This window comes from Ylistrum balloti, unplaced genomic scaffold (assembly GCF_031769215.1).
Source record: "Ylistrum balloti isolate Yb309-2 unplaced genomic scaffold, AGI_CSIRO_Ybal_v1 Utg370226, whole genome shotgun sequence".
NCBI classification, from domain to species: Eukaryota; Metazoa; Mollusca; class Bivalvia; order Pectinida; family Pectinidae; genus Ylistrum; species Ylistrum balloti.
This window is the reverse complement of record NW_026782188.1, coordinates 147136-173636: the sequence shown is the minus strand read 5'-3', so window position 1 is coordinate 173636 and position 26501 is coordinate 147136. Positions and strand designations below refer to the sequence as shown.

Sequence of the window (26501 nt, the reverse complement as noted above, 5' to 3'; positions counted from 1 at the left end):
GACTAACTAAACATATCTGAACCGGGACGACTACGAGACTTCTGACAGGCCGGATGTGGACTAAGGACAGTACGATTTTGGGCCGGAACGACATGACAGCCGTGTACTGACTATACAAAACGGCGAAAGCGGTTCTAGAGTTATGTCCCGTTCAAATATATTTATGTTATGTATACTCGTTCTAAGTTTGTATATATGCTATTGGAATTCAACATCTCTTCGGGTGATGTTAATTCTAACATGAAAATTAAATTTGACCGAAGTAAATATTTATTTATTCTTGTTTTGGTTGGTGATTTTACCCAGGATGCATTGCGTAAATAGTTTCAAAATGGAGCACATAGTGATGGTTTGAGGTCCGAGAGCATCATAGTTTCCAGGGAAACAATATCTTTCAGATCGTATTTCATGTTTTAACGATATGTTTACGTAGATTTATATGGTAAGTATTCAAAACATCATGACTCTTTTATTTATATTGCTAACAAATCAGTTTAAAGATGCAATAGTTCCCGAAGTTTCGTCCCAGTCAAGCACCCGGCCCCGACTCACTGCAATACAGCACTAAATCAGAGTCTGATATTTAATAATGTTGATCTGCCTTAGTAGAATTGTTTTGCGTAAAAACGATAATGCATGAGAACTATCTACGCAACTGAGTTGTTTCAAAGATTTGTAACCGTTAGGCAGTAATTATTTGTTGACATACCAAACTTGTTACATGGAAAAATGATGAAAAAATGCGACTAAATTTCTTTTCAAAGAGCAGCCTATACATGTTATATTTACTCTAATGTTTACACTCACTAGATGTCCAGAATTCCAGGGAAATGGAAAACAATAGTAATAGCAATACCCTTTGTTCTTATTCATGTAGCTACACCTACGCGTTTATATCCATTGTTACAACTAAACATTTATAACATTTTACCGAAAGTATTTACGGTTTCATGTGGTAAGTCGTACAAGCCAGAAAAATTCTGATGATCAGGGGACAGTGCAAACAACTTCCAGTATACTGTATAGAACAGGGGACCATTAACTAGATTAACATTCCAGGCTAATCAATCCAGCTAATGAGAATTTTGGTTGGTAATTTGCCTTAGTTACATAATGCTGACCAGTGAATCTGCAGTTGTGTGCAGACAAACTTTGCCTTTTAAAATTGCCACTTTGTTAACAAATCACTAATATATCCCCGATGTTGATGTTATGAAAACATACCAATGTCAGTGCAAAACATTTAGTAGATCGTAATTACAGGACACAAGATTACATGGCAGATTATTGGACATGCACGTGCACAGACTCACTGAACTCAAATGTACATTACAAGGATGAAGAGAATTTTTGTTGGATTTAATTTGAGAATTGGTATTTCATCTCAAAAGGACATTCTCTTGCACATACAAACTCACATGTGTGTACTTCACACTCTGACATACCTACACCACTGAACCATTAGGTTAGTGAATATAGATATGAACACCATCAGATGCATATAGACACTATAAAGAAAGATATGCAAGTAAACAGATGACACATCCTGTAACATGTAAGACACTGTGTGACACAGACCTATGAGTGAGAGCATGATGCTATACATGACAAATGAGTGACTGTAGGACACGTACCTGACTCAATCAATGCTGTAAAAAAGAATGTCTTTTCTTCATGTATGTGTATATTATTTGACTATTTTTTTATATATTTGATGCTTAGTTGTCTGAGACAGTGAAAAAAAAATATCTATAGAAGAATACGTTCACCATTGTTGATTGCACAAAAGTAATGTTTAAATTAGATATATGTTAGTGGTTTAAAGCAGTAATATGTCTGTGTACACTCAATAGCACATCTCTATTTTTTAAATATATTTTTTGATATTTTTTTTTTCTTTTTTTTCAGTTGACAATTTTTTGAAAATAGTGTCAGAAACATGGCTGTGTATTTTGATCACCGTCTTGAAACTGACAGATCTGGAATAAACACAGATGCATCATGGTTCAGTGGGGCCCCTATGATTGCTGTCAATTCCTACAGTGATGAGAATGGGGGAACTGTCAATCTATTTTTGGAGGAGGTAACGTAATCTTAACATTTGATGTATGTACTTTATAAAGTTAAAATATATACATGTTAGAATTTAAAGTAATTTTATCCTCAGAATGTTAACATTCAAACAATGTTTCTAATAAAAATTAACTTTACATGTGTAAAGAAATGAAAACAGCACAGTAAATATATTATCACAGTTATATACTCTGAATAAAAAAACAAAAGTTGATACTGTAACATGTTATAATTTTCTTGTTTTTAGGGTGAAAAATTGCTAAATATTCCTTTGCACCGTGCTGGTCAAGCAACATCTGTAGCATGGCACCCAACAAGGAAAATTGTTGCAGTTGGTTGGGAAAATGGAGAATTACTAGTGTGGAATGAAGTTGACCATGAATTGTTTGAAGGTCTTCCACTACACAAAACCGCCATTACAGTATTACACTGGAGCTCTTCAGGTTCAAGGCTGTCTTCTGGGGACAAGGTAAGATAAAAGATCTGTGAACATCATACTATATTGTGTCTATATTTCTTTTTGGTGTTACTTGGGTCCTTTACAATATTTTGGTTATAAATAGCAGTGCATGATCTAAATTGGCTTTAACAACATCAAATGAACAAAAAAAAATAAGATTTTAAACATTATTTACAATGATTGTAGTATATGTGCTTTATTTTACAGGCTGGTGTACTGATGGTATGGAAGTCTGATGGGAAAGGTCGCTTACAGCAGAATCCTTTGCATCAACACCATGTCCAGGAACCGCTCAGTAAAATCCTGTATAGACCTATTCCTCCACCAGATCCTGAACAGTGAGCATTCTACAGATATCTTGTCATATCCTGATGTTAATAAGATAACTCTAAACACAATTTGTAAACCTTTAAAAACTGGTAATCATCTACACTGATTGTGATGAAGCAGTTAGATTTCTAGACTTATGATATTGATAAATGAGTGAACTTTGAGAAGTACTATCTATAGTATATATAATTTAGTGATGGAAGAGAAGAGGGATATATTTCACCTTATGTTGCAGGGACTCGCCTTCGAAATATGCTCAGAAATCTTACTATCATGCACTAACATGTAGTTTAAGCACAGCTGGTATTGGCAATTTGATAGCTGGATCCACCTAAACAGCCTCAACACTATCCTTTATTTGAAAGGAAATATTCAGAGCATGTAAGATGTAGAATTTAAAGTAATTGAAATTATGTGCACAGAATGTTGTTATTCCTAACATCAGAATACATTTTTTGTTGTTAGTGATATTGCAGCGCTTGCCAGAGCTGCTGTCAGTGGAGACGAGAAAGCTTTAGATCTCTTCACATGGAAGGCCAAGGGCAAGGGTAATAATAAGATGGTCTCGATGTTTGGTCCCACAGAAGCCCTGACATTCTTTGTAGGCGGTGAAAGTGGTACGTGGATTTATTTAAATCAAGGAGATATTGTTCGTTCTACTTGAAAGCTCTTGTCTTTGGACAAAAAAAAAATGTAATTTTTAAAGTAACTAGGTTTTTGATTCACTTTCCTTGATTTCTTTGTATGTAAATATTAACATCTTATAATTTGAAATATCGGCTGATGACACATAGATCTATTTATCATGTACTAAATATTTGTTTTCAAAAAATTTTTAGGTGGTGTTTATTATGTGAATGAGAATGGTCAGTGTACGCAGATATTTTCTGTGGACACTGCTATCCTCCGCTTCCTCTACTATGAAGAAAAGAATGTGTTGATCACAGTAACAGAAAACATGATGCTAACACAACATGCTATAATGCCTGAGGGTGATGCTAAAGAACTCATGAGGGTTAGTTACTAGCATATATTACATTTTGCTTTATATCTTCTTGCTCAAAAATCATTGTGAAAAATTGATGACTATTATATGACAACACCTGTGTTCTTTGATGAGAAATCAACTGACTGGTATATCTTTGCTCAAAACCTATGTAGTGTGGAGAATTTTTCTTGATAAATTAAAGGTCCAAAGTGGGAAGGGAACACTATACAGGTAGCTGTAAGATTATCTTTTGTGGGGGAGTGGTGAGGGATAGGGGTTGGGGGTTGAATAAAAAATGCTGTGAAGCTGCCATCATTGATTATCATGAAAATAATCTGATATTCAAAACTTATTTGATAATTGATGATTTATTTATGAACAACAATAATAATTAAGATAATTACTTTATATATTAATGCAACCTTTCCGAGTCAATATCGATTGCTTACATATACAGGGTTGGGTTGTGTAATTGAAGAAATGAACATTCACTTTGCAAAAGTTTAAAATTGAACCCTAGATGCTTAAAAGATTAAAACAATCTTTCCATTTTAAACTTGAAGCAATTTGTTTTTAAAACATCCCAGCTGGTAATGGAAGAAGAAGCCTTTGGTCATGTTGTTTGATGCTAGTACAGTAAACCTTTCCCTAAAATTGTAGGTAAAGATGAGTGGCAGGGGAGAGAACCCAGTTATTTGTTGGGCTGGAAAAAGTACCATAGCTACTGCTACAGGAGAAGGTGTGGTTAGGTGAGTCTTGGTTAAATAAAATGTTAGTAAATTATACTAATTAGGTGTTGGAAGGACTGTTCCATTTGATGACAAAGTTGTCCAACCCAAGAATTGTAAAGACTGTCCTAGTAAAGAATCCCTGGGAGTTCTTGAAATTTGGTAGAAATGATATGTAAAGGAGTCCTGGATGTTGCTGGTTTTTAAACTTTTGTCCATCCATCAAGGAGCTGAGAAACAGATCTGAGTGGACATGGTTGTGTCCTGGGTCAAGACACTTTACTCAAATTGCTCTGGAGGCATGTGATGGGCTTCCCATATATTAGCTGAGGTAGCCATCAGCTACTGCAAGGAAACACTGCCTCAAAATGCCTTTCATGATCAAATTTGCAAACGACCAAACATTCCATCTGTCATAATCTTCTTGCACAGTTTTTAACTGATCTCTTTCAAAGTTGGTAGGCTTATTCACCAATGCATGAAGTTTAGTTTTACTGAATAGTAGTTTAATTTGACCATTGTTAGAAGATTTATTGCCCCTTGATTTTATTATTAATTTAAATTCTGTCAGGAGATCTACTCTCTATTTACAACCAAAACTCACCCTGACATGAAATTGTGTTGCATTGAATAGCATTTAGATGCAACAATTTTTGGAAGAGTTGTCACCCTTGGTTTTTTTTTTCAGTTTTATCCAACATTTCTTTTTAGTTTTTGACTGACATCTCTAAAACTTGATATGCTGTATCATCAAAACACAAAGCATCGTTTTCCACTTAGCATTTTGACATGACAAATTTTGAAAGAGTTTTTACCATTTGATTTTTCTGTTTTGGGATCTGGAATCATCAAATGTGTTAAGATTGCTATAACATCGTTAGATTTTTGCTTTCTCAATATTGTTCCATTCTGTGGTACCCTATTCATGTTTAGTAATAGACCAATCCATTAAATGGAATATCTGGATTATTTTCTAGGTCAATATGAAATGTATGTTTATATGTTTACAGAATGTGGGATCTAGACCATGAAGAAAACTATATTTTGTCCTTGGATGGACATGCTAGCTACGATTCATCAGAAAACATCATGTGTATCAGTTACTGCGAGGAGAAGGGTAAAAATTAATGCTGATAGATTCACAGTTTTTTAGTCAGGAGAGGATAGCATTTAATTACAGTTAAACTTAATTGTGAGTGCGAAATGCACTATAGACTAGGGTTGGGTGTGATGCATTAGAAAAGTGAAAAAGTAGTTGACAAGCAGAGCTTTTTGTTGTTTATGAATTACCCGGTAGATGAAAAAAATATTACAGTTTATATATGAATTCACAGAATATTGCCTTAAAGTGCACTGTGATTCATTTGACAACATGAAGGGTCTGTAATGAGTGGGGTCAAACTGAGGATCTGCTAGTTGTTTGAGAGGAGGGCCTAAGAAAGTTATGTCTAAACCAGAAATTCTGATGTATCAGACAAACTTTTTAACTCCTATACTGGAATACAGTAAATACACTACTTGTCATCTATCTGACAGCCATATTTCTTGTTGTGATTAATTATTTTCTATAGTGTTGGGAATCGGTTGAGATTTCCTGATCGATCATCAACTTTTTGTAACCGATCGATGATCGATTAAAATTGATTAATTCTTAATTGTGTTTTTGGATATTATTCAAGTCTAAGTACATATTTTGTGTTATGTTTTAACAGCAATTCACGTAATAACTAAAACTGTTGTACCTACACCATCATTTTGTGTGCTTGTTAATCGTTTATTGCACAGAATACTTTTTAATATAAACAAATGTCGTTTTTTTTTAAACAGTTTTATTAATGTTGAAAATAATTTCAATGTTGAAATAATCTATTTTCATACATCACGATGATCGATTACAGATTTCTTACTTGATTAATTGGATCAAACATCTCAAACAAGTGATACTCGATTAACTCAATTAATCGGAACAACACTAATTTTCTAGGTCTTTCTAACTTGAATTGTTACAGGTGTACTTGCTGGAGGCACTAACCTTGGAAATGTGGCTCTATGGCGATATTCTCCACCTCTAGGAAGCCGGATTGTAGATGGAGAACAAAAATGGAAGTTGCAGGCACCGGCTACTGTAGAAGGAAGTATTCGGCAACTTTCAGTAAGTTAAGCTTATGTAATTGTTATGGTGTGAAGTCTCAGTGAGATAAAATTTGGGTTGTACTTTTTTCTTTTTTAATCAAATGAAAAGGTATTCGAAAGAACCTTTTGAAAATCATTTGTAATTGTTATTTCAAAATGAGTAGAAGTTGATATCACCACAAAGCACTTTTTGTTGTATCAAATGTTTTATACTGTCAAATCACAAGGTATTCCTTAGATTTAAAAAAAAAAAAAATCTGAATGGGGATTCAATTCAACTGTCAGTATTATCTTAACAGGGATATCTGTACATTGGATTTAGACCCTCCTATGATGTGTTTGTCTGTGATTTTCAGTGGGGATCAAAGAAGAATTTACTAGCAGTAAATACCATTGCAAATGTGTTCATGCTCAACGAACAGACAATGAGCTCAAGTTTTTCTGGTCAGGTATGTTATCATGTAATGTAAGTATGTACTTAAGTCAGTGAAACATTTGTTACAAAATGTTATTTTTAAAGATAGTTCTGTATTTGCAGCATCAGTGTGCTAGTCAGGACCAATGAGCTGATATTATGACAAATACACTGTCAGTATTTACCTTACTGACAGATATTTGCCTTCAAGATTCTACTTTTTCTGAAGGGCAGGATTATTTTCAACTTAATTTTAAATGGTTTTATATAATTGAAAAATAAATAATTTGACTGTACTGTGTATGGTGATTAATCAGGCACCATCTGCTGCCTATTCACCAAAAGCATGACCCCATGGTTCAAACTCTCTGTTAACTAGTTAGATATTGACCGTGACTATAACCTTAGTAAGACATATAAGGTAGACCTATTCTAAGCTCTTAGGAGTCAGGAAGTTAATAGGGGAAAAAGTGAAAATGTGACAGATCTACAGTACATCCACACTGGTTATTTATTTTTTATTTCAAACTAAGTGGGTGGAAGAGTAAGCAACCTTTCATCAGAAAGAAAGACGGCCATTACTCCTAGAAAAGAATCATTGTAAAGAGAAATATATCACTATCAACATAACAGAAAACTTTTTGAAACTTGTTGCATGTTATTGGTTAACTGTTTTCTTCCACTCCATACCTGTGTATTTTATTCCATCTGTACAAACAGGGTTTTCCATAAGAGCTAGTCGCCGGCCAATTTGACCGGCTACTTTGATCATTTGGCCGCCTACACGGCTACACGTACACGGCAGGCCACCCCCACCTCGCCACGTTGCGGCTCGGGTCAGCTTGCTTGACCAGCCTCCTACTTTCACTACACAGCCTACTACTAACAAAATTATGGAAAACCCTGACAAATATAGTGCAACTTCCCTAGACTGATTCGCCTCAAAACCAATCACCTCTTGAAACCAAACAAAGTGACAATGTACAAAATACCCATACCTTTCAATTTCAAATACTGTACTAATTTTCTGTCCAAAATGATTAAGATATACTGAAAATTAGTTTTGAAAATCTGCCCTATCTGAATGATCAAGACCTGAGTAATGACCAGTACACCATGAAACCAACACATGAGTGACAGACAGGTAGGCCTAGGCTTTGTAAACAATACCTAACCCGATCAAGAGGGTTATAATCAGTATTACAAAAAAATGTTAACATCAATGAAGTGTTGTTTGAAAAGATAATTTCATTATGCTGATCTACAGAAACACTAGTCCGTCAAATATATTGATTGACAAACCAACTGGTTTAGCCTTGTGTACGTTAGATAGTGCTGATATCGCTGGGCAACACATAATTTATTTTGGAGTAAAATCATATATTGTCGTGTATCATTGTTTTTGCAATTTTGTTTTTTTTTGTACTTTTTTTTTTTGGTTTTTACTCGCTATATTGAATATTTCTTCTTGGTAAAGTTCCTTTCTGTGTTAAGTTAGACATGTACAGAGTAAATGTTCAAAGTGAATGGAATGTTTATCTAATGTGCAGAATGGAATCTGATTAATTAAATCTGAGCCCTTACCAGTGGACTTTGTTCACTTCTGCAAACCAAACCCTAAACCAGCAAAATGTTCATGTCTCAATTACTTGATTTATGTTGATAGACAGCTGTGGTACAGTTTGGTCCGAGTTCCCTGGCTCTAGAGATGTTTTCCACAGGAACACACCATGACTTAAAGACAGAGATACAAGTCAAAGGTGTCTGCACAACAAAGGTAAAGTCAGATCTGTCCAGAATAATCACTCTAGTTTTGGTAATGGAATATTTTACTGTAAAATGTTCAAATTAAGGCTTCTTCTGATCAATTTTCCTTATAATTTATGGTTCTATACTAGAAAGTGGCATTAAGTTTGAGTTCACACCTTTACAACAGCCTGTAGGAGTCCTGATGAAAATGTGTCATTTATTCTACAGGATACGTTAGCAGTGTGGAATGGCCGGAAAGTTATCACTTACGAATATTCAGAGGATAGAACCATCATTAAGGGCGCAGGTACATTTTTGTAATATATGTAGTATCTTTTTAGCAAAGTTTGGAAAACTGGTTTCTTTTTGTAACTTGTTATTTTTGTGTCAGAAATCTTTATTTTGATCATATTGAATAGCTTTGGAGCAGGAATGAATATGGAAGAGTGTAAAAACCTCAGCTGTTAGAAGTTATTTTCTGTTTTTCTGTCTGAACTCTTTAATATTGTATCTGTATTATATTGTTTTACAGGAACCTTTTCTTCAGAGACCATGGAGGTGCGACTTTATGAACAAAATGTTTACTGTGTTGAAATTGGCAAGGTTCAGGTTCGCACTCACCAGGTAGGTCACCTTTGGATGAAATAGAAACTTATAAAGGAAATTGTTCATTTTTTTGAAATGCTTACTTATTTAATATACAAGGGTAAAATGACTAGTTCTTTTACATGCCACTAGGAACATATAGTGTTACCAATGTCCATCCATCCTATCCTGTTGTATTCAATAATCTCTTGTTATTTGGTTACATCTGTAAAAATGTAAGACTCTGTATTAACTCTGTTTCTACTGTAAAAGTTGAAATTTCTATTGTAGGGTACCTCTGTTAAATTGTAGGACTAGGTTTTAAATTTGTACTGTTACAGTAAATATTTCTATTGTAGGGTACCGTGAAGCAAGTCATCAACTTCTCTGATGCTGAGGGCCAGCCTGTCAGTTTGGATGTATGTGGTACATCCCTAGTTATAGCAACAGACAATGGAGTGGTCCGTGTGTATGATTTATCTAGGAGGTAATGTCTCATAAGTTTATTTACATTCTTCATGAACAAGCCATAGTGAAATTCATGCATAATTTTAGGAATTTCAACATTAAATACGTTTGAAATATTTAGCTAAATTTTTTAACAAAACATTTTTGATGTGCAATACAAAATGTAATTATTTAATTATCATTCCCTATTTTACAGAGAAGCTAAGCCAACCAGCCAACCAAAGAATTTAGGGGATGTTATTCCTGGTTTTAATGGAATCATTTCTGCAAGGTGTAACTCTAACGGATCCAAAGTCAGCGTCCTCGTAAAAAATGTGAGTGATAACATTGTTAGTGATCAACCATATTAAGGTATCGTTACAATCAGTACGTATGTACTATGTGTGGAGATTCATTGGAACACTGACATTGGTCAATGAGACAGTGCTTAGTGATAGGAAGAGTCATGGAAACAGGAAACCTGTATCCTACCAACATAACACGGTGAAGATGTTACCTTTGTACATGTTGTCAGACTTAAGACAGATGATTAACAATACTTACCGAGTAGATAACACATCTTGATATGTTCAGTGTTATGACTGTTAACGTTAGAAGTTTGAATTAGATGATGTAATGTTGAAATGAAGATTTCTTGTCACATTTTTTTTTCAGAATTCAAACCATGCAGATCCTAAACTTTACTTTTGGGACGTGGAGTCAGATATTGTCTCTTACTTCAACTTTGAGAGTGGGCGTGGAGAACAGGATGACTTTCCCCCAGAACAGATAGAAGGTGTGGAGGGGGATACAAATGATGCAGAAAGGTATTCATCATTGTTCACAGCACTCAGCTTTAGCACATCGCTGTAAAAGTATCATACTCATTATATCATCACAAGATATTCTCAATTCATCTCTTATTATACCCCTGCAACAAAGTTGGGGGGTATACTGAAATCAGTTTATCCTTCAGTCTGTCTATCCGTCTGTTTCATAAAAAAAAAATGTTCAGATAACTTCTCCTAAACTACAGGATTGATTTCAATGAAATTATACAGGAATGTTGGGGACCATGTATAGATGTGCATGCATCCTTTTGTTTCCCCCAAAAAAGTATAAATAGGATTTTGTTAGAAAATTTTGTGTGGACAAGTTCTCCTGAACTAATGTATCAGTTTTGTTTTTACAACATGTGTAAATGTGCAAGCATCCCTTTTTAAACAGAAAAATGTGTGGTTGCCTCGGTAACTGGTCATATAAATTTTATTTTTCATCAAAAATTTTGTCAGGACAACTCCACCTAAACTAGTGGGTCAATTTCCATGAGTAATGATAGTGACAATATAGGGATGTGCATGCAACATTTTTTCCCCAGAAAACCATTATGTTGCCATAGCAACTGTATCATGGTAACTGATCAGTATATACTGTGGTGATTATTTCCTCATCTCATTGGTTTTCCCATGGCTTATTTATACCAGTAGTAACATAAATTTAAGATACATGTATTGCAATAACTTTTATCATAAATTTCACTTCTTAAAATTGACTTCCCCTATCTCATTTCTTTTGAGTTCATCAAGTTAGAATTTAAATATGTATACAATATTTAGTGTAAATTTGTAAATATGTTCAAATTACAGTGTCTGTGCAAATGACAGGGAGTGGGGGTATTAGTCAGCCGTTGACTTTCAGTTACAGGTATCATTGTATTTCTATCTCAGTGGTAGATTAAAGATGCAATTTCTTTTTAGTAAAATTATGTTGAAGTTGATTTTTGGCTGCCAATTATTTTTCTATAATTATGATATAAATGTTTGTTACCCAGGGGGAAGAACCAGGCAGCTGCTGACATAGCTGGACGGTACCCTATGACCCATTACTGGGATCCCCATGACACCAAATTGATCGTGTGTGAGGCCAAGGTGATGGCTAGTGCTGTGGAGAAGAAAGAAAAGGAGGAAAAGAAACGTCACTCTCTGACTAAGGCTGTGGAGGAGGGACCAGTAAGTCCATCAGTTCTAATTCTATCCTCATCTTGTTGGTCAAGAGTTTATTTTAACCATCATCACAAGCTGTTTTGTTCAAGGAGTGCCATTTAATTATTTTGTATAACAGTGATTATTTTCAAGTCTTAATTAAGTTGTGTCTGTCATTGTTTTGACCGATCATTTGGATTTTGATAAATAAAATGAAGGAAGCAGTATGCTAAATCTGATGATGTGAATATTCTAACAGGTAGAGGTGATGCTTGTGTCGCTGTTCTGTACACCAGAGAACGGCATCCTCATCCAGGACAGCTTCCAAATGCCGGAGCATTTTCAGGCCCTGCTGGGCATAGAGGTGCCCTATTACTATTTCATCAAGAAGGTATGACTGATAAGAGTTATTTACATTGAAGTAAATGAGAAAACATTAAATGAAATTAACATTTTGTCAATGTCTTATAACATATTGAGACTCTAGTATAACCTCCTATTTTTGTCGACAGTCTGAAAATCTTAAAGAGGAAGAACAGGAGAAGGATGATGCTCCACAGCCAGAAAATCTCATAAAGGCTGACACTGTTATACAACCAAAACTGGTGGCCAGGAAAACCATGCGTGACTTTGTAGGGCTGGAAAACAGTGACAAGAACACGAGGGAGGCTATGATGAACTTCAGCTACTATCTTACCATTGGCAACATGGACGAGGCTTTTAAATCCATCAAACTCATTAAAAGGTTAGCTATCTGTTACCATACTGCTAAGGTTAGCTATCTGTTACCATACTGCTAGGTTAGCTATCTGTTACCATACCGCTAAGGTTAGCTATCTGTTACCATACTGCTAGGATAGCTATCTGTTACCATACTGCTAAGGTTAGCTATCAGTTACCATACCGCTAAGGTTAGCTATCTGTTACCATACTGCTAGGTTAGCTATCTGTTACCATACCGCTAAGGTTAGCTATCTGTTACCATACTGTAAGGTTAGCTATCTGTTACCATACCGCTAAGGTTAGCTATCTGTTACCATACCGGCCAATTGAAAACCAGCACAAGTGATATCCCTTGAACTTTTGGATTGATGTTTACGGTTTTTGCAGAGGTCAGTTTGCATTTTATTTCATAACAATTTATTCTCCTCCTACAGCCCGAAAATACATTTCTTTTGATGATTTATTGTTAAAATGTCATTTCTTTGAAAGTTGCAATTCATTCTGTGTTAAGAGTTTTTCTTACCTCCAAATCTGTAAGGACTATTCAATTATATGAAGTTAGAAGATTGTATATGGTATCTTCTGGCGATTAATCACATCTTATTTGCATGTGTTTAAATAGTGAATCAGTGTGGGAGAATATGGCCAAAATGTGCGTAAAGAGCCGGCGTCTTGATGTGGCCAGTGTTTGTCTGGGCAACATGGGCCATGCCCGCGGTGCTAAAGCTCTCCGGGAAGCCATGAAAGAGCCAGAACTGGATGCCAAGGTAGCAGTCCTTGCCATGCAGCTTGGACTGAAGGTAAGGACCTGATTCAAAACCATTACTAAATTATTTTTTCCTTATTACAACTTCTGTTGAGTATTGTTTAATTATACAATTTCAAGTTGTTTTTTTTATTATTATTGCTATTGTTTTTTGAGGGGGAGTGGGGAGAGGTTGTTTTTTCATCAGCAGGCATTATTGAACTCTATGACAAAAGCCACAATTCACTTTTGATATCCAATTTGAAAATTATTATGAGAAACATGTTTAGTTTGAGTATTTAAGTCTACTAATCATACACAACTTTCACATTATACATAAGGGATCTTGTGCACTGACAGTTGTACAGTTGTACCCTGACAAATAATCTACTCTCGTGTTTGATTTTAATACCAGCAGGGGAGGTAATGCAGATACCAATAAAAAACAAAAAAAATGTACATACTAAATTTATTAAGATATCTTTTGTTATTGATATTAGCACAAGTAAAAGACAACAATAAAAAAATCAGTTATACGGTCAAAATAAGTATGCTTCAGCAATGGATTTAATTCTGGGGAAGTAATAACTCAGGAACTGTATGGAAAATGGACAAATTATTCAGTATGTTTAACTTTGTTGTTGTACAGTCATAATGTCTCTTTGTGTTGGATTTGTAGGAAGATGCAGAGAGATTGCTGAAAAACTGTAAGCGATATGATTTACTTAATGAGTTCTATCAATCTTCAGGCCAGTGGATTAAGGTAAGGACACCATTGATTTATAAAAACCTGGTAGTAAACATTCTTTTAAAAGCTAATAAATCCTCATACATACATGAAATGATTATATTAGATTATGTATTATTAATACGTAGTTGTCCAATAAAAAAATCTTCAGATCATCCCAGGAATGAATAACAAGTTTTATTTTCTCTCCAGGCATTAGAAACAGCAGAAATGTATGATCGCATTCATCTTAGAGCCACATATTATAATCATGCAAAACATCTGGAAGTCAGGGGAGACTACTCTGATGCTATACCAAAGTAAGTCTATTTTGGTGGTCAGTGTTTTAATGAGCTCCTTATCATTAGCTTGATAAGACTTGTTGAAATAAGACTAGGCCTTGTTATATAGTATACATAAATTTCTTACTATTACATGATTTTGTAATGAACACAAGGAGAAAGAAAGAAATCAAGACTGATTACATAGAAAATATTTGATAAAATTATACATATGGATATGTGTTAACATTGTACATGAAGATAGTATATGTTAACATTGTACATTAAGATACTGTAATATGTGTTAACATTGTACATTAAGATAATATGTGTTAACATTGTACATTAAGATAGTATGTGTTAACATTGTACTTTAAGATACTGTAATATGTGTTAACATTTTACATTAAGATAATATGTGTTAACATTATACATTAAGATAATATGTGTTAATATTGTACATTCAGATAATATGTGTTAACATTGTACATTAAGATAACATGAGTTACATTATGATTTAAGAAAATGAGCTAGTTTTATAACCTGATGTCTATGTCTTTTGGACTATTTCATTTAATACCAATTAACAGTTAAGAAGATAAACTTTTAATAAGAAACTTAGGTAGTGAAACACTGAATGCTTGTCATTTTCCTGATTTTTGTGATTTAGAATGTGATTATTTTTCTTAAACCTTTATTCCTTTGTCTCTTGGATTCATTACATTGTAAATATTTTGTCATAAATTTGAAACTCTACATTAACAGTTATGAGAAATCAGACACACACCGCTTTGAAGTTCCAAGGATGTTATTTGATGAACCTGAGGCATTGGAACAATACATCGGTCGGCATAAAGACAAGTATGTACCATGATTATGTCTCAACCCCGTTTTTGTAAGAATCAAATTATATTTTATGATACAATAACAAAGGAGAAGAAAATTTTACTTTCAAACTCTGTGTGAATTACTTGATTTTCTACTGCTAACTCTGAGAATGCTGATGACGTGTACATGTATTTTAGGGCACTACATAAGTGGTGGGCTCAGTACATGGAAAGTACAGGGGAGATGGATGCTGCCTTACAGTACTACGAGACTGCCCAAGATTTTCTCTCACTGGTCAGGGTCTACTGCTATTGTGGCAAAATGGACAAGGTACTTATTTATCATGAATCAAGACATGTCTCTAGTTTAATATCTTCTGTAGGTGAATGTTTGATAAAAAGGGGGCATAATGAATGTACCTGGCTCTATGTAATTAAGGCTTTGTTTCAGGGTTTTTAACTTTAAATACCGTAGTTGATATCTGTTGAGTAGCTTGTCTTATAAAAAACATGTCACATCTAGTTTAGAAATACTATACCCAAGAAGTCCAACATTGGGTCATAAAAGTAGAATATTTTAATGGTATAATCTTTCAATGAATTTATTGTTACACTAAATGATCTATAAAAGGCAGTGAGTTTTATATTGTTTTACAGGCATCAGAAATCTGTAATGAGACAGGAGACAGGGCTGCCTGCTACCACTTAGGTAGACAGTATGAAAACCAGGATTTGATCAAAGAAGCAATTCACTTTTTCCAGCGGGCACAGGCTTATGGAAATGCTATTCGACTGTGTAAAGTAAGGAAGTTTGTATTCTTCATGATATTACAATAAAACGCTGCTGAATCTTTTTTCTTGGGACCATGTCAGCAGCTTTAGGTAATTAGTAATTGGATAGTAATTAGAAGTTCACCATAGACCATCAGTTAATGATCATCCAGGAATGCTAAGTGTCTGGGAATGACATTTCAGTCAATACTCTGTTACTTGATCATTCCATTTATAAATGTGCTGAAGTTTTCACTAACTGATCTTGAGATTTCATTGGTGAAAAGTCTGAAAAATTTATCATTTACATTATTATGGCAAATTTTATGGTAATTACAGCAAAATTAAGATATAATATGCAGAAAGAATATCACAGATATTGACAGTATAATGATAATTATTTTTGCATGATCTTAGTTCTACCACTTCCAATGATGATAAAATGTTGAGTCCATGCTTTGTTATTAGTTCATATTCTGTGCTAAAAGAACTGAGAATTGCCTCGGCTAGTTCATTCATACCCTCAATCAGTTAAACATGGGCCATTCTGTAATTTGGTTTTACACTCGGCCATAAATCAAACTTCTGCATGAACATTGGTTGATTTTTTTTTGATTTTGTGTGTGAAATGTCTCAATAAAAAAATTGCATTATGTAACAGTATGGCAGTACATGTATATATTCATGTTTGCACTATCCCATAATTATCTGCTGTCTGACGTAAAGGAATACTGGGTATTCGATGAATAACGGTTTAAGAAATTCAATGTAAAAACAGAAATATATAGGGCCACAGTCAAGAGTAGGGGTTATTACAGTAATTCTGGTTTGTGGAAGTAGGGTTTTATTGGACTTTGAAATTGTTACTCTGTTAGTTTCAGCTATTGGACTATGGTTATATGTAAATTGTACTTTCAAAAAGACTTTTGGGGGACCAAAGTTGTTAGTTAATGAGAAAAGAACCAACCTAGTGATGTGATACTGTTTGTGTCAAGCCTTTTGAAATGAGTTTAAGCCCTGTAACAATGTTTTGAATTCTCCAGGCTGTATTTCCTACCATCAAAATCGTATCTCTACATGCCTGTTTATGAATACATACACTTGCTCCTCATAAATTACTGATACTTTATTTAAACTCATGATCACTGAAATCTTACTTTCTGTTAAATGTTGAAAAATTGGAACGGCCAGGCTAGCAGGTGATTCCAGAACATGTACAACCAATAGGCAGGACTTTTCAGAATAAGTTTTGTGCTTTCACTTCAATCTATTGTAAGCTTAAGTTCTCCCAACAACACAACACAGAACTTCATTAGGTTTTATCATTTATGTAGGAACATGGTTATGAAGATCAGCTACTGAATCTGGCATTACTTGGACGTCCTGAAGACATGATGGAGGCTGCTCGCTACTATGAACAGAAACAAGGATCTCAGGACAAGGCAGTCATGCTTTATCATAAGGTATGTTGTATAGAAGGGATAAGACATGGTTGGGTGTTTTAAGTTATTGACAAAATGCTAGTGTCTTTTTCTTCATAAAACATCTAAGAAATAAGCTGTATGTAGTTCTGAGTGGAAGTGTGCCCAGGATGTAAAAGTGGAAGGAAACCTAGAGTAATCTATGTTTAGTTCCCACTCCACCACCCATGTTTAGTTCCCACTCCACCACCCATATTTACTTCACACTCCACCACCCATGTTAGTTTCCACTCCACCAACCATGTTTAGTTCCAACTCCACCATCTATGTTAGTTCCCACTCCACCACCCATGTTTACTTCACACTCCACCACCCATGTTAGTTCCCAATCCACCAACCATGTTTAGTTCCCACTCCACCACCCATGTTTACTTCACACTCCACCACCCATGTTAGTTCCCAATCCACCACCAATGTTTAGTTCCCACTCCACCACCCATGTTTACTTCACACTCCACCACCCATGTTAGTTCCCAATCCACCAACCATGTTTAGTTCCCACTCCACCATCTGTGTTAGTTCCCACTCCACCAAACATGTTTAGTTCCCACTCCACCACCTATGTTAGTTCCCACTCCACCAACCATGTTTAGTTCCCACTCCACCAACCATGTTTAGTTCCCACTCCACCAACCATGTTTAGTTCCCACTCCACCACCTATGTTAGTTCCCACTCCACCAACCATGTTTAGTTCCCACTCCACCAACCATGTTTAGTTCCCACTCCACCACCTATGTTAGTTCCCACTCCACCAAACATGTTTAGTTCCCACTCCACCATCTATGTTAGTTCCCACTCCACCAAACATGTTTAGTTCCCACTCCACCACCTATATTAGTTCCCACTCCACCAGCAATGTTTAGTTCCCACTCCACCACATATGTTTGTTCCCTTTCCACCACCCATGTTTAGTTCCCACTCCACCACCCATGTTAGTTCCCACTCCACCGCCCATGTTTAGTTCCCACTCAACCATCTATGTAAGTTCCCACTCCACCACCCATGTTAGTTCCACTCCACCACCCATGTTTAGTTCCCACTCCACCAACCATGTTTAGTTCCAACTCCACTGCCCATGTTTAATTCCTATTCCAACAGCCATGTTTAGGTCACACTCCACCACCTGTGTTAGTTCCAACTCCACCTTCCCTGTTTAGTTCCCACTCCATCACCCATGTTCAGTTCCCACTCCACCAACCATGTTTAGTTCCCACTCCACCAACCATGTTTAGTTCCCACTCCATCACCCATGTTTAGTTCCCACTCCACCAACCATGTTCAGTTCCCACTCCATCTTCCTACTTTAGTTCCTACTTTACCATTGTGTTAGTCATGATTACCATTGATGATTTGTTTTGATGTTTTTCATGCAATTATTATACAATTACAGGGGATGGATGTGTGCTTCATTTCAGAATAAAATATTGAATATGTTTTCCATAATTCCAGGCAGGAAACTTCTCTAAAGCATTGGATCTGTCCTTCCGATCCAAACAGTTTGGAGCTTTACAGATGATTTCTGGGGATTTGGACGAGAGAGCAGATCCTGAATTATTACAGAGGTGTGGTGACTTCTTCATGGATAACGGCCAGTATGATAAGGCGGTGGATCTCCTTGCTATCGGTAAAAAGGTGTGTCACAGTTAAAATACTATGTCTTTCCTCTGTACACCATGACAGGGCCTGACCATTGAAACATTTACATGGTTACCTGCCCTTCTTGTTTTGTAGTGCAGTATGAAATGGAGGAAGCCATTGAAAATGAATTAATGGAATTAGAAGTCTAAAACTGCTGAAGTTTCTGTCGTTTACTGATATAAGGATGCACAATTCAAGCTTCAGTGTCCTATTAACGTAACTGTTCCTATTTGAATTTGACAATCATTCAAAATCTCATTATATATTTATGGTAGTGAAGACACTTGATCTATGTAGTTAATTAACTGTCTTGATTTAAGATAAAGGACCATTGATTACAGTACTTGGAATCTTGCAGAGTTAGTGTAATGTGATTTGTGTTGCTGAGTTATAACCATCCTGTTTCAGTACTGGGAAGCTCTGAAGATCTGTATGGACCAGCATGTGGAAATCACTGAAGACCTAGCGGAGAAGCTCACCCCTCACAAAGATGATATGGGGGGTGATACCATGGAGCGGGTGAAAATCCTGGAAGCCATTGCTGAGGTGTGCATGCACCAAGGCCAGTATCATCTTGCTACAAAGAAGTTCACACAGGCAGGCAACAAAATCAAGGTCAGTGACTTTACCTTCATCACAAGAAAAAAAAATCTATTTGTTATGTTGATATATCATCGAGGTCACCAGAATTAATCATATTTTCAGTCATATAGTCAAAATATGTGGCTGAGAAGATTCTGTGTTTGAGTAATATTAAAACCTATTGATATACCATTGACAGTGTGACACACTGAAAGTTGGTTTGGTGAAATAGTGTTGACAATTATTGTAATTCTGTATAGTGAAGTAATATCTTGTTTGTATCTAATCCGTTTATATGATATAATATGACTGTGTTACAGGCTATGAAAGCTCTGCTGAAATCTGGAGACACTGAGAAGATTACTTTTTTCGCTGGTGTATCAAGACAAAAGGAGATCTATGTAATGGCCGCCAATTATCTCCAGTCATTGGATTGGAGAAAAGACCCAGAAATAATGAAAAATATTATTGGCTTCTATACCAAAGGGAGAGCACTCGACTCACTCGCAGCATTCTATGATGCTTGTGCTCAGGTAAGGAGGAATTTTTACAACCCACTTGGGGTCCGTTCTATACAGACCCACTTCACACTATAGTATTGATTACTTACTTACGTTATGACTCCTCAGGAAAATGTTACACACTTGTCTATGTTCTAATATTCCTTCTACCAATTGTACCTTATATTGCTCAAAACAAATATGATGGTTCTCCACAATTAGAAGCGTTTAACAAATGTGGATTCACATTGTCGCTTTTCCTATTTTGAAGTAATCAGGAAATCTTTGCAATGATAAATAAAAGCACATTCTTTATTCCATTCTTTATATGTGATGAATTGTATGTGGTCTGCAGGTGGAGATCGATGAGTACCAGAACTATGACAAGGCCTTGGGTGCTCTGGGCGAGGCCTACAAGTGTTTAAGTAAGACAAAGATGAGTGACGAAATGCTACAAGAGGAGAAACTCTCTCGCCTCAAGAACAAGATTACTCTCATTAAGAAATTTGTGACAGCTAGAAGGTAAGTTACGATATATTTTGAGTTTAAAGAACAAACATTTATATATAAACCTGATTGTCTTTACCATCCAGGTTCAGCCCTTGTTCTACCTGGCATACCCTGCAGTTTATATCCTTATTCTGCCTTGTATAACAATCATGTGGAGGGAGGTAGGGTAAGCTATTGGATGATCTTGTATAATCTTTTGTGTAGGATGATAGGGTAAGATTTTATCCAATGAAATTCAACAACAATTGGGTTTTAAAGTTCTAGGTTTCTTAGTGGTTTATTGTTTAGTGGTACAACTCTAACTTTTTGTGTCAGATCTATAAATCATGGATTACATTTATAGAAAGATTATTATACCCCCCGCAACGAAGTTAGGGGGGTATACTGGAATCAGGTTGTCCGTCTGTCCGTCCGTCTAGGTGTCCGTCCGTCTGTCTGTAGACACATTTTGTCCTGCTAACTCCTCCTAAACCTGTGAACCGATTTTGATGAAACTTTACAGGAATATTAAGGATCATATGTAGATATGCATGCCCCTTTCTTTTTTTGAAAATTTTGGTTGTCATGGTAACTGGTCATTAGAAACAAGTTTTCTAATAAATGTCCATAACTTCTCAGTTATTTGACCGATTGTATTCAAACTTAGTAAAAAGATGTAATTCAGTAAGGCCAATAATTGGACATATTAGACGTTTCCCAAACTGTTACCGCGGAAACACAATCCTGGCCTCTGATTGATCAAAATTTAGATATTGTCCAATTTTGACCAAATTTGGTATATAGGGTTATTAGGGGATGCCAAACATTATAAAATAGGTTTCGTTGCCATGACAAACATGAGTGTTTAGTGTAGATCAAAAACATTTTTTTGTCTCTGTGGCCCTTCAGTGGAAAATATTACTTCAATAAAGATGTAAGTATTGCAAGACTCTTTTGATCATGAACAACATGTATTCCACCCCTTCTGATTTCCAGAAATGCAGGCACATGCAGAATATGTCAATTACTCTCAGAATAACACTTTAACTTATCCATTGACTCGTTGCAGTGTGCGGGGGGTATTGGTCAGCCATCTAGTTTCTATTTCTTTAAGCTTGAGACTGTGTTTTTGGGGCATTGTTTTCTGATAAAGTTTTTGGTGCATGAGTGGGGACTAACAATGACATGATTGATTTAGTTTGTTTTTTACCTGTTTCAAACTTTTTTTTCAAGTAATCCTTGGGGGCGTAGGGGTGGGGGAGGGGTTGGGTTTATGTCTACGACTTCACTCCACCTTTTACAGATTTTCTTTTTCCCTTTTTAGAGACAAACAAAATTAGGGTCACACGGCTATATTCTGCATCCCTTTGTCGTGCTCTTGTCGTCAAGATTGAATTAATAATTTACATATGACATGTTTGACAGGGCATATGATGAAAATCCTGAGGATGCTATCAAACAATGCCAAGTGTTACTGGAGGAACCAAATCTAGATGATTCAGTCCGAATGGGAGATGTCTATGGTCTCATCATTGAACATTATGCTAGAAGAGAACGCTGGAAGGCGGTAAGCTGAAACTTCTTCCTTTGTTTAAAAAATGTTCATAATAAAAAAAAAGAAGTTTTTATTGAATTAAAATATCAAGGCTGATTAGTACTCATGGAATTACCGGAAAGTTTTTTTTATGGTGATGCCATGATATAGATATCTCACATAATATTTTTCTTGGTTTTTGTTTTAATTAATGTCTAATAATTAATGTAATGTTATGCAATTTCAGGCATATGCTGCAATGGAAGAGATGAAGAGTCGAATACCAGCTCTAAATATGGCATACTATGTTAATATGAGAACAATAGAATCAGTTCACCGGGCACTAGACATTCCTCTCAGTAGGACGATCACTAGCAAGATGAATGGCATATATGGAGGGGGTGGGGAGGAGGAGGATGGTGAGGTAGTAGAAGAGGAAGTAGACAATATGTTCTCAGGAGGAGATGATGTATGATAAACACTCAATTGTATTGAACTAATTTAATGACAGACAACTCTTTTGTGTGGAACATGACGTGGAAATTTGTAGAGGTTTCCTGGATTTCTACAACATACACTCAAGTACTTACACTCTTGGCAAAGAGTTCAAAAAGGATCCAAGCAAACGCTCCATCAAACTAGGAATTTAATTCAAGAATAAAAGATCTGAGCTTTCTCCATGTTAACAAGACCTGCCATTGACAAGGTGTTATTCACTGTTGGAGATATGTTAGCAGTATCACTACCATGCTAGTTATCACACTATAGTGTTTTGATGGTGAGATGTACAATTAGATTGTGACTTTATGGTCTGACAGACCATGTGTGTCATAGAGTCACTGATTACATAGATATGTCTACGTTTTACTAGTAATAAAATCATGTACAAGGTGATGTTGCCATACTATCAAGCTGTGATGTAGAAGCAATAAGATGAATTATAATATTGTGTAAATTATATTTTGGAAATATTCTAGGCTACGAATACATTCCATATAACTATTAGCTTTATATGACTGATTGGTATTCCTCCTACTCATCAATGTGCACCAGATCAATAACTAACGATATCACTGTGTTGCTACATATCATCAATATACATATACAGTACTAAATTGTTTTTAATACCAGGTTTTTTATGTGTAATGTTTTTAATTTATTGTTTAGTTTCATAATTTTAAGCAGTATGTGTTGCAGTAAATACCGTGTGATAGATTGCTTCAGGAAACTATCATTTTTCTTTTCCTTGAAGAAATAAACAAAATCCAGTACTGGTGTGGGATTGACATTTGTTAGTGTCAGTGCTGTTTACTGTCATGTCATACATTCTGTAAATTATCATTTGATGGTCCAGTTGGCTTGATATTTTTTGTAATTTTGTTAACTGTTGATATTGAGAAGTTTTCTGTAGTAGGTAAACAATGCTTGTCTGTTAAGTAATGACATTATTTAAAGACCATATCTAAGTCCCCATCATAGTTTTCATTTTGTTTGATAATTATCACTCTTTTCAGCATAAGGAATCAGAATTGTTATTTTTTCCCTTTTTTTCATTATTCATTACATTTTAAAAAAATTGAAAATAAAGGCATTTTCTTCATATTATTTTCTATAAGCAGTTAGCCAATAATTCTTAAGTTTGTTTAATCATTGTTTAGGTGACTAAGCAATTGTGTGTTGCAAAGGGATCATATCGAAAACTGTGATTATGTGAATCTACAGATGAAGCTAGAGTACACAATATGTTTCACAAGTGACATCTGTACTTACATGTGTCCACTGATGTCCATAGTTAGATGTGTCCACTGACGTCTGTTCTTACATGTGTCCACTGACGTCTATACTTACATGTGTCCACTGATGTCCATAGTTAGGTGTGCCCACGGATGTCTGTAGTTACATGTGTCTACTGATGTCTGTAGTTACATGTGTCTACTGGAGTCTGTAGATACCTGTGTCTACTGGTGATTGTAGATACCTGTGTCTACTGATGTCTGTAGATACCTGTGTCCACTGATCTCTGTAGATATGCGTGTCTAATGATGTCTGTAGATATGCGTGTCTAATGATGTCTGTAGATATGCGTGTCTAATGATCTCTGTAGATATGCGTGTCTAATGATGTCTGTAGATATGCGTGTCTAATGATCTCTGTAGATATGCGTGTCTAATGATGTCTGTAGATATGCGTGTCTAATGATGTCTGTAGATATGCGTGTCTAATGATGTCTGTAGATATGCGTGTCTAATGATGTCTGTAGATATGCGTGTCTAATGATGTCTGTAGATATGCGTGTCTAATGATGTCTGTAGATATGCGTGTCTAATGATGTCTGTAGATATGCGTGTCTAATGATGTCTGTAGATATGCGTGTCTAATGATGTCTGTAGATATGCGTGTCTAATGATGTCTGTAGATATGCGTGTCTAATGATGTCTGTAGATATGCGTGTCTAATGATCTCTGTAGATATGCGTGTCTAATGATGTCTGTAGATATGCCTGTCTAATGATGTCTGTAGATATGCGTGTCTAATGATCTCTGTAGATATGCGTGTCTAATGATGTCTGTAGATATGCGTGTCTAATGATGTCTGTAGATATGCGTGTCTAATGATGTCTGTAGATATGCGTGTCTAATGATGTCTGTAGATATGCGTGTCTAATGATGTCTGTAGATATGCGTGTCTAATGATGTCTGTAGATATGCGTGTCTAATGATGTCTGTAGATATGCGTGTCTAATGATGTCTGTAGATATGCGTGTCTAATGATCTCTGTAGATACTGATGATGTTTTTTCTCATTTTTGTTGTCAGATGTTAGATTTCCTTTTTACGTTAAGCACTGCCGTCCACAACTGATGTTTCAGAATCTCTTCATTCTTGTGCACATGCCTTGCTGATACTATAGGAGAAAATGTCTGAGGATTAGAAGTTACTGTTGCTGTTTTTATGAGAGATAAAGTTCCTTGAGGATTTGTTCAAAACTTCCTCAGGAATTTCTATTATTCCTTGTTTTAGAAACTTGGAAGCTATGAAGGGTGTTTAATGGAATGGTTGTTGCTCTATTTGTAAATAAGAAATCCATGTACCTCTTCATCTATATATTTAATATAACTGAAGACCTGAAGACAAATGATCTTTTTTGACTTTCTTTTGTACTAGTGCTTGCATTTTATAAATACACATGTACATTTTTGTATGTGAATTTCTGGCCATCTATTCTCGGTTGTGATGATTTCAATTTTCTCTCGGTCATAGGTGTTGTAGTTTTGCAAGCTGGTTTTACATGTGAAAACTGCATACTGATAAAGATATGTAGTTTAAGATCTGTGATTCATATTAAAATGGTACTATTAAATATAATGGTAACAAATTGCATACATCTTTCTGTATCATATCATCGGCCGTCCAATTCTAAATTTTTGTGAAATGAATGGTTTCCAATAAACTGGAAAAAGTAAACTCCTGTTGTTTAATTTCTTTTCATATCAATGGAGGATTTGCAAACAATTTTACTGGTAAGTAACCAAAACAAATGAAAACACAAAACAGGCAACTGGTTAAACTCAAAACCACAGAAATACAACAACAGGAACTGGTTATATCTCAAAACCACAGAAATACAACAACAGGAACTGGTTATATCTCAAAACCACAGAAATACCAACAACAGGAACTGGTTAGATCTCAAAACCACAGAAATACAACAACAGGAACTGGTTATATCTCAAAACCACAGAAATACAACAACAGGAACTGGTTATATCTCAAAACCACAGAAATACAACAACAGGAACTGGTTATATCTCAAAACCACAGAAATACAACAACAGGAACTGGTTATATCTCAAAACCACAGAAATACAACAACAGGAACTGGTTAGATCTCAAAACCACAGAAATACAACAACAGGAACTGGTTATATCTCAAAACCACAGAAATACAACAACAGGAACTGGTTAGATCTCAAAACCACAGAAATACAACAACAGGAACTGGTTATATCTCAAAACCACAGAAATACAACAACAGGAACTGGTTATATCTACAAAACCACAGAAATACAACAACAGGAACTGGTTACAAAACCAGGAACTGGTTATATCTCAAAACCACAGAAATACAACAACAGGAACTGGTTATATCTCAAAACCACAGAAATACAACAACAGGAACTGGTTATATCTCAAAACCACAGAAATACAACAACAGGAACTGGTTATATCTCAAAACCACAGAAATACAACAGGAACTGGTTAGATCTCAAAACCACAGAAATACAACAACAGGAACTGGTTAGAAAACCACAG

At 35.5% G+C, this 26501-nt stretch overlaps 1 protein-coding gene across 1 annotated transcript; it reads left to right on the top strand.

Annotated features, from left to right (window-relative positions):
* The first annotated feature begins 365 nt into the window (after positions 1-365).
* On the top strand, positions 366-24272 carry LOC132551892 (intraflagellar transport protein 140 homolog). The gene is made up of 32 exons (XM_060216037.1): positions 366-442; positions 1909-2083; positions 2321-2542; positions 2741-2871; positions 3329-3480; positions 3703-3878; positions 4512-4600; positions 5590-5696; positions 6589-6731; positions 7069-7161; positions 8794-8904; positions 9105-9183; positions 9409-9500; positions 9821-9948; positions 10126-10243; positions 10584-10735; positions 11740-11917; positions 12150-12281; positions 12403-12635; positions 13236-13413; positions 14038-14121; positions 14299-14405; positions 15132-15227; positions 15392-15524; positions 15851-15994; positions 17299-17427; positions 18896-19078; positions 19493-19699; positions 19987-20199; positions 20522-20688; positions 22081-22222; positions 22437-24272. The coding sequence occupies exons 2-32, from the start codon at positions 1940-1942 to the stop codon at positions 22662-22664; spliced, it is 4491 nt and encodes a 1496-aa protein (XP_060072020.1). The 5' UTR covers positions 366-442; positions 1909-1939; the 3' UTR covers positions 22665-24272.
* Positions 24273-26501: the final 2229 nt, after the last annotated feature.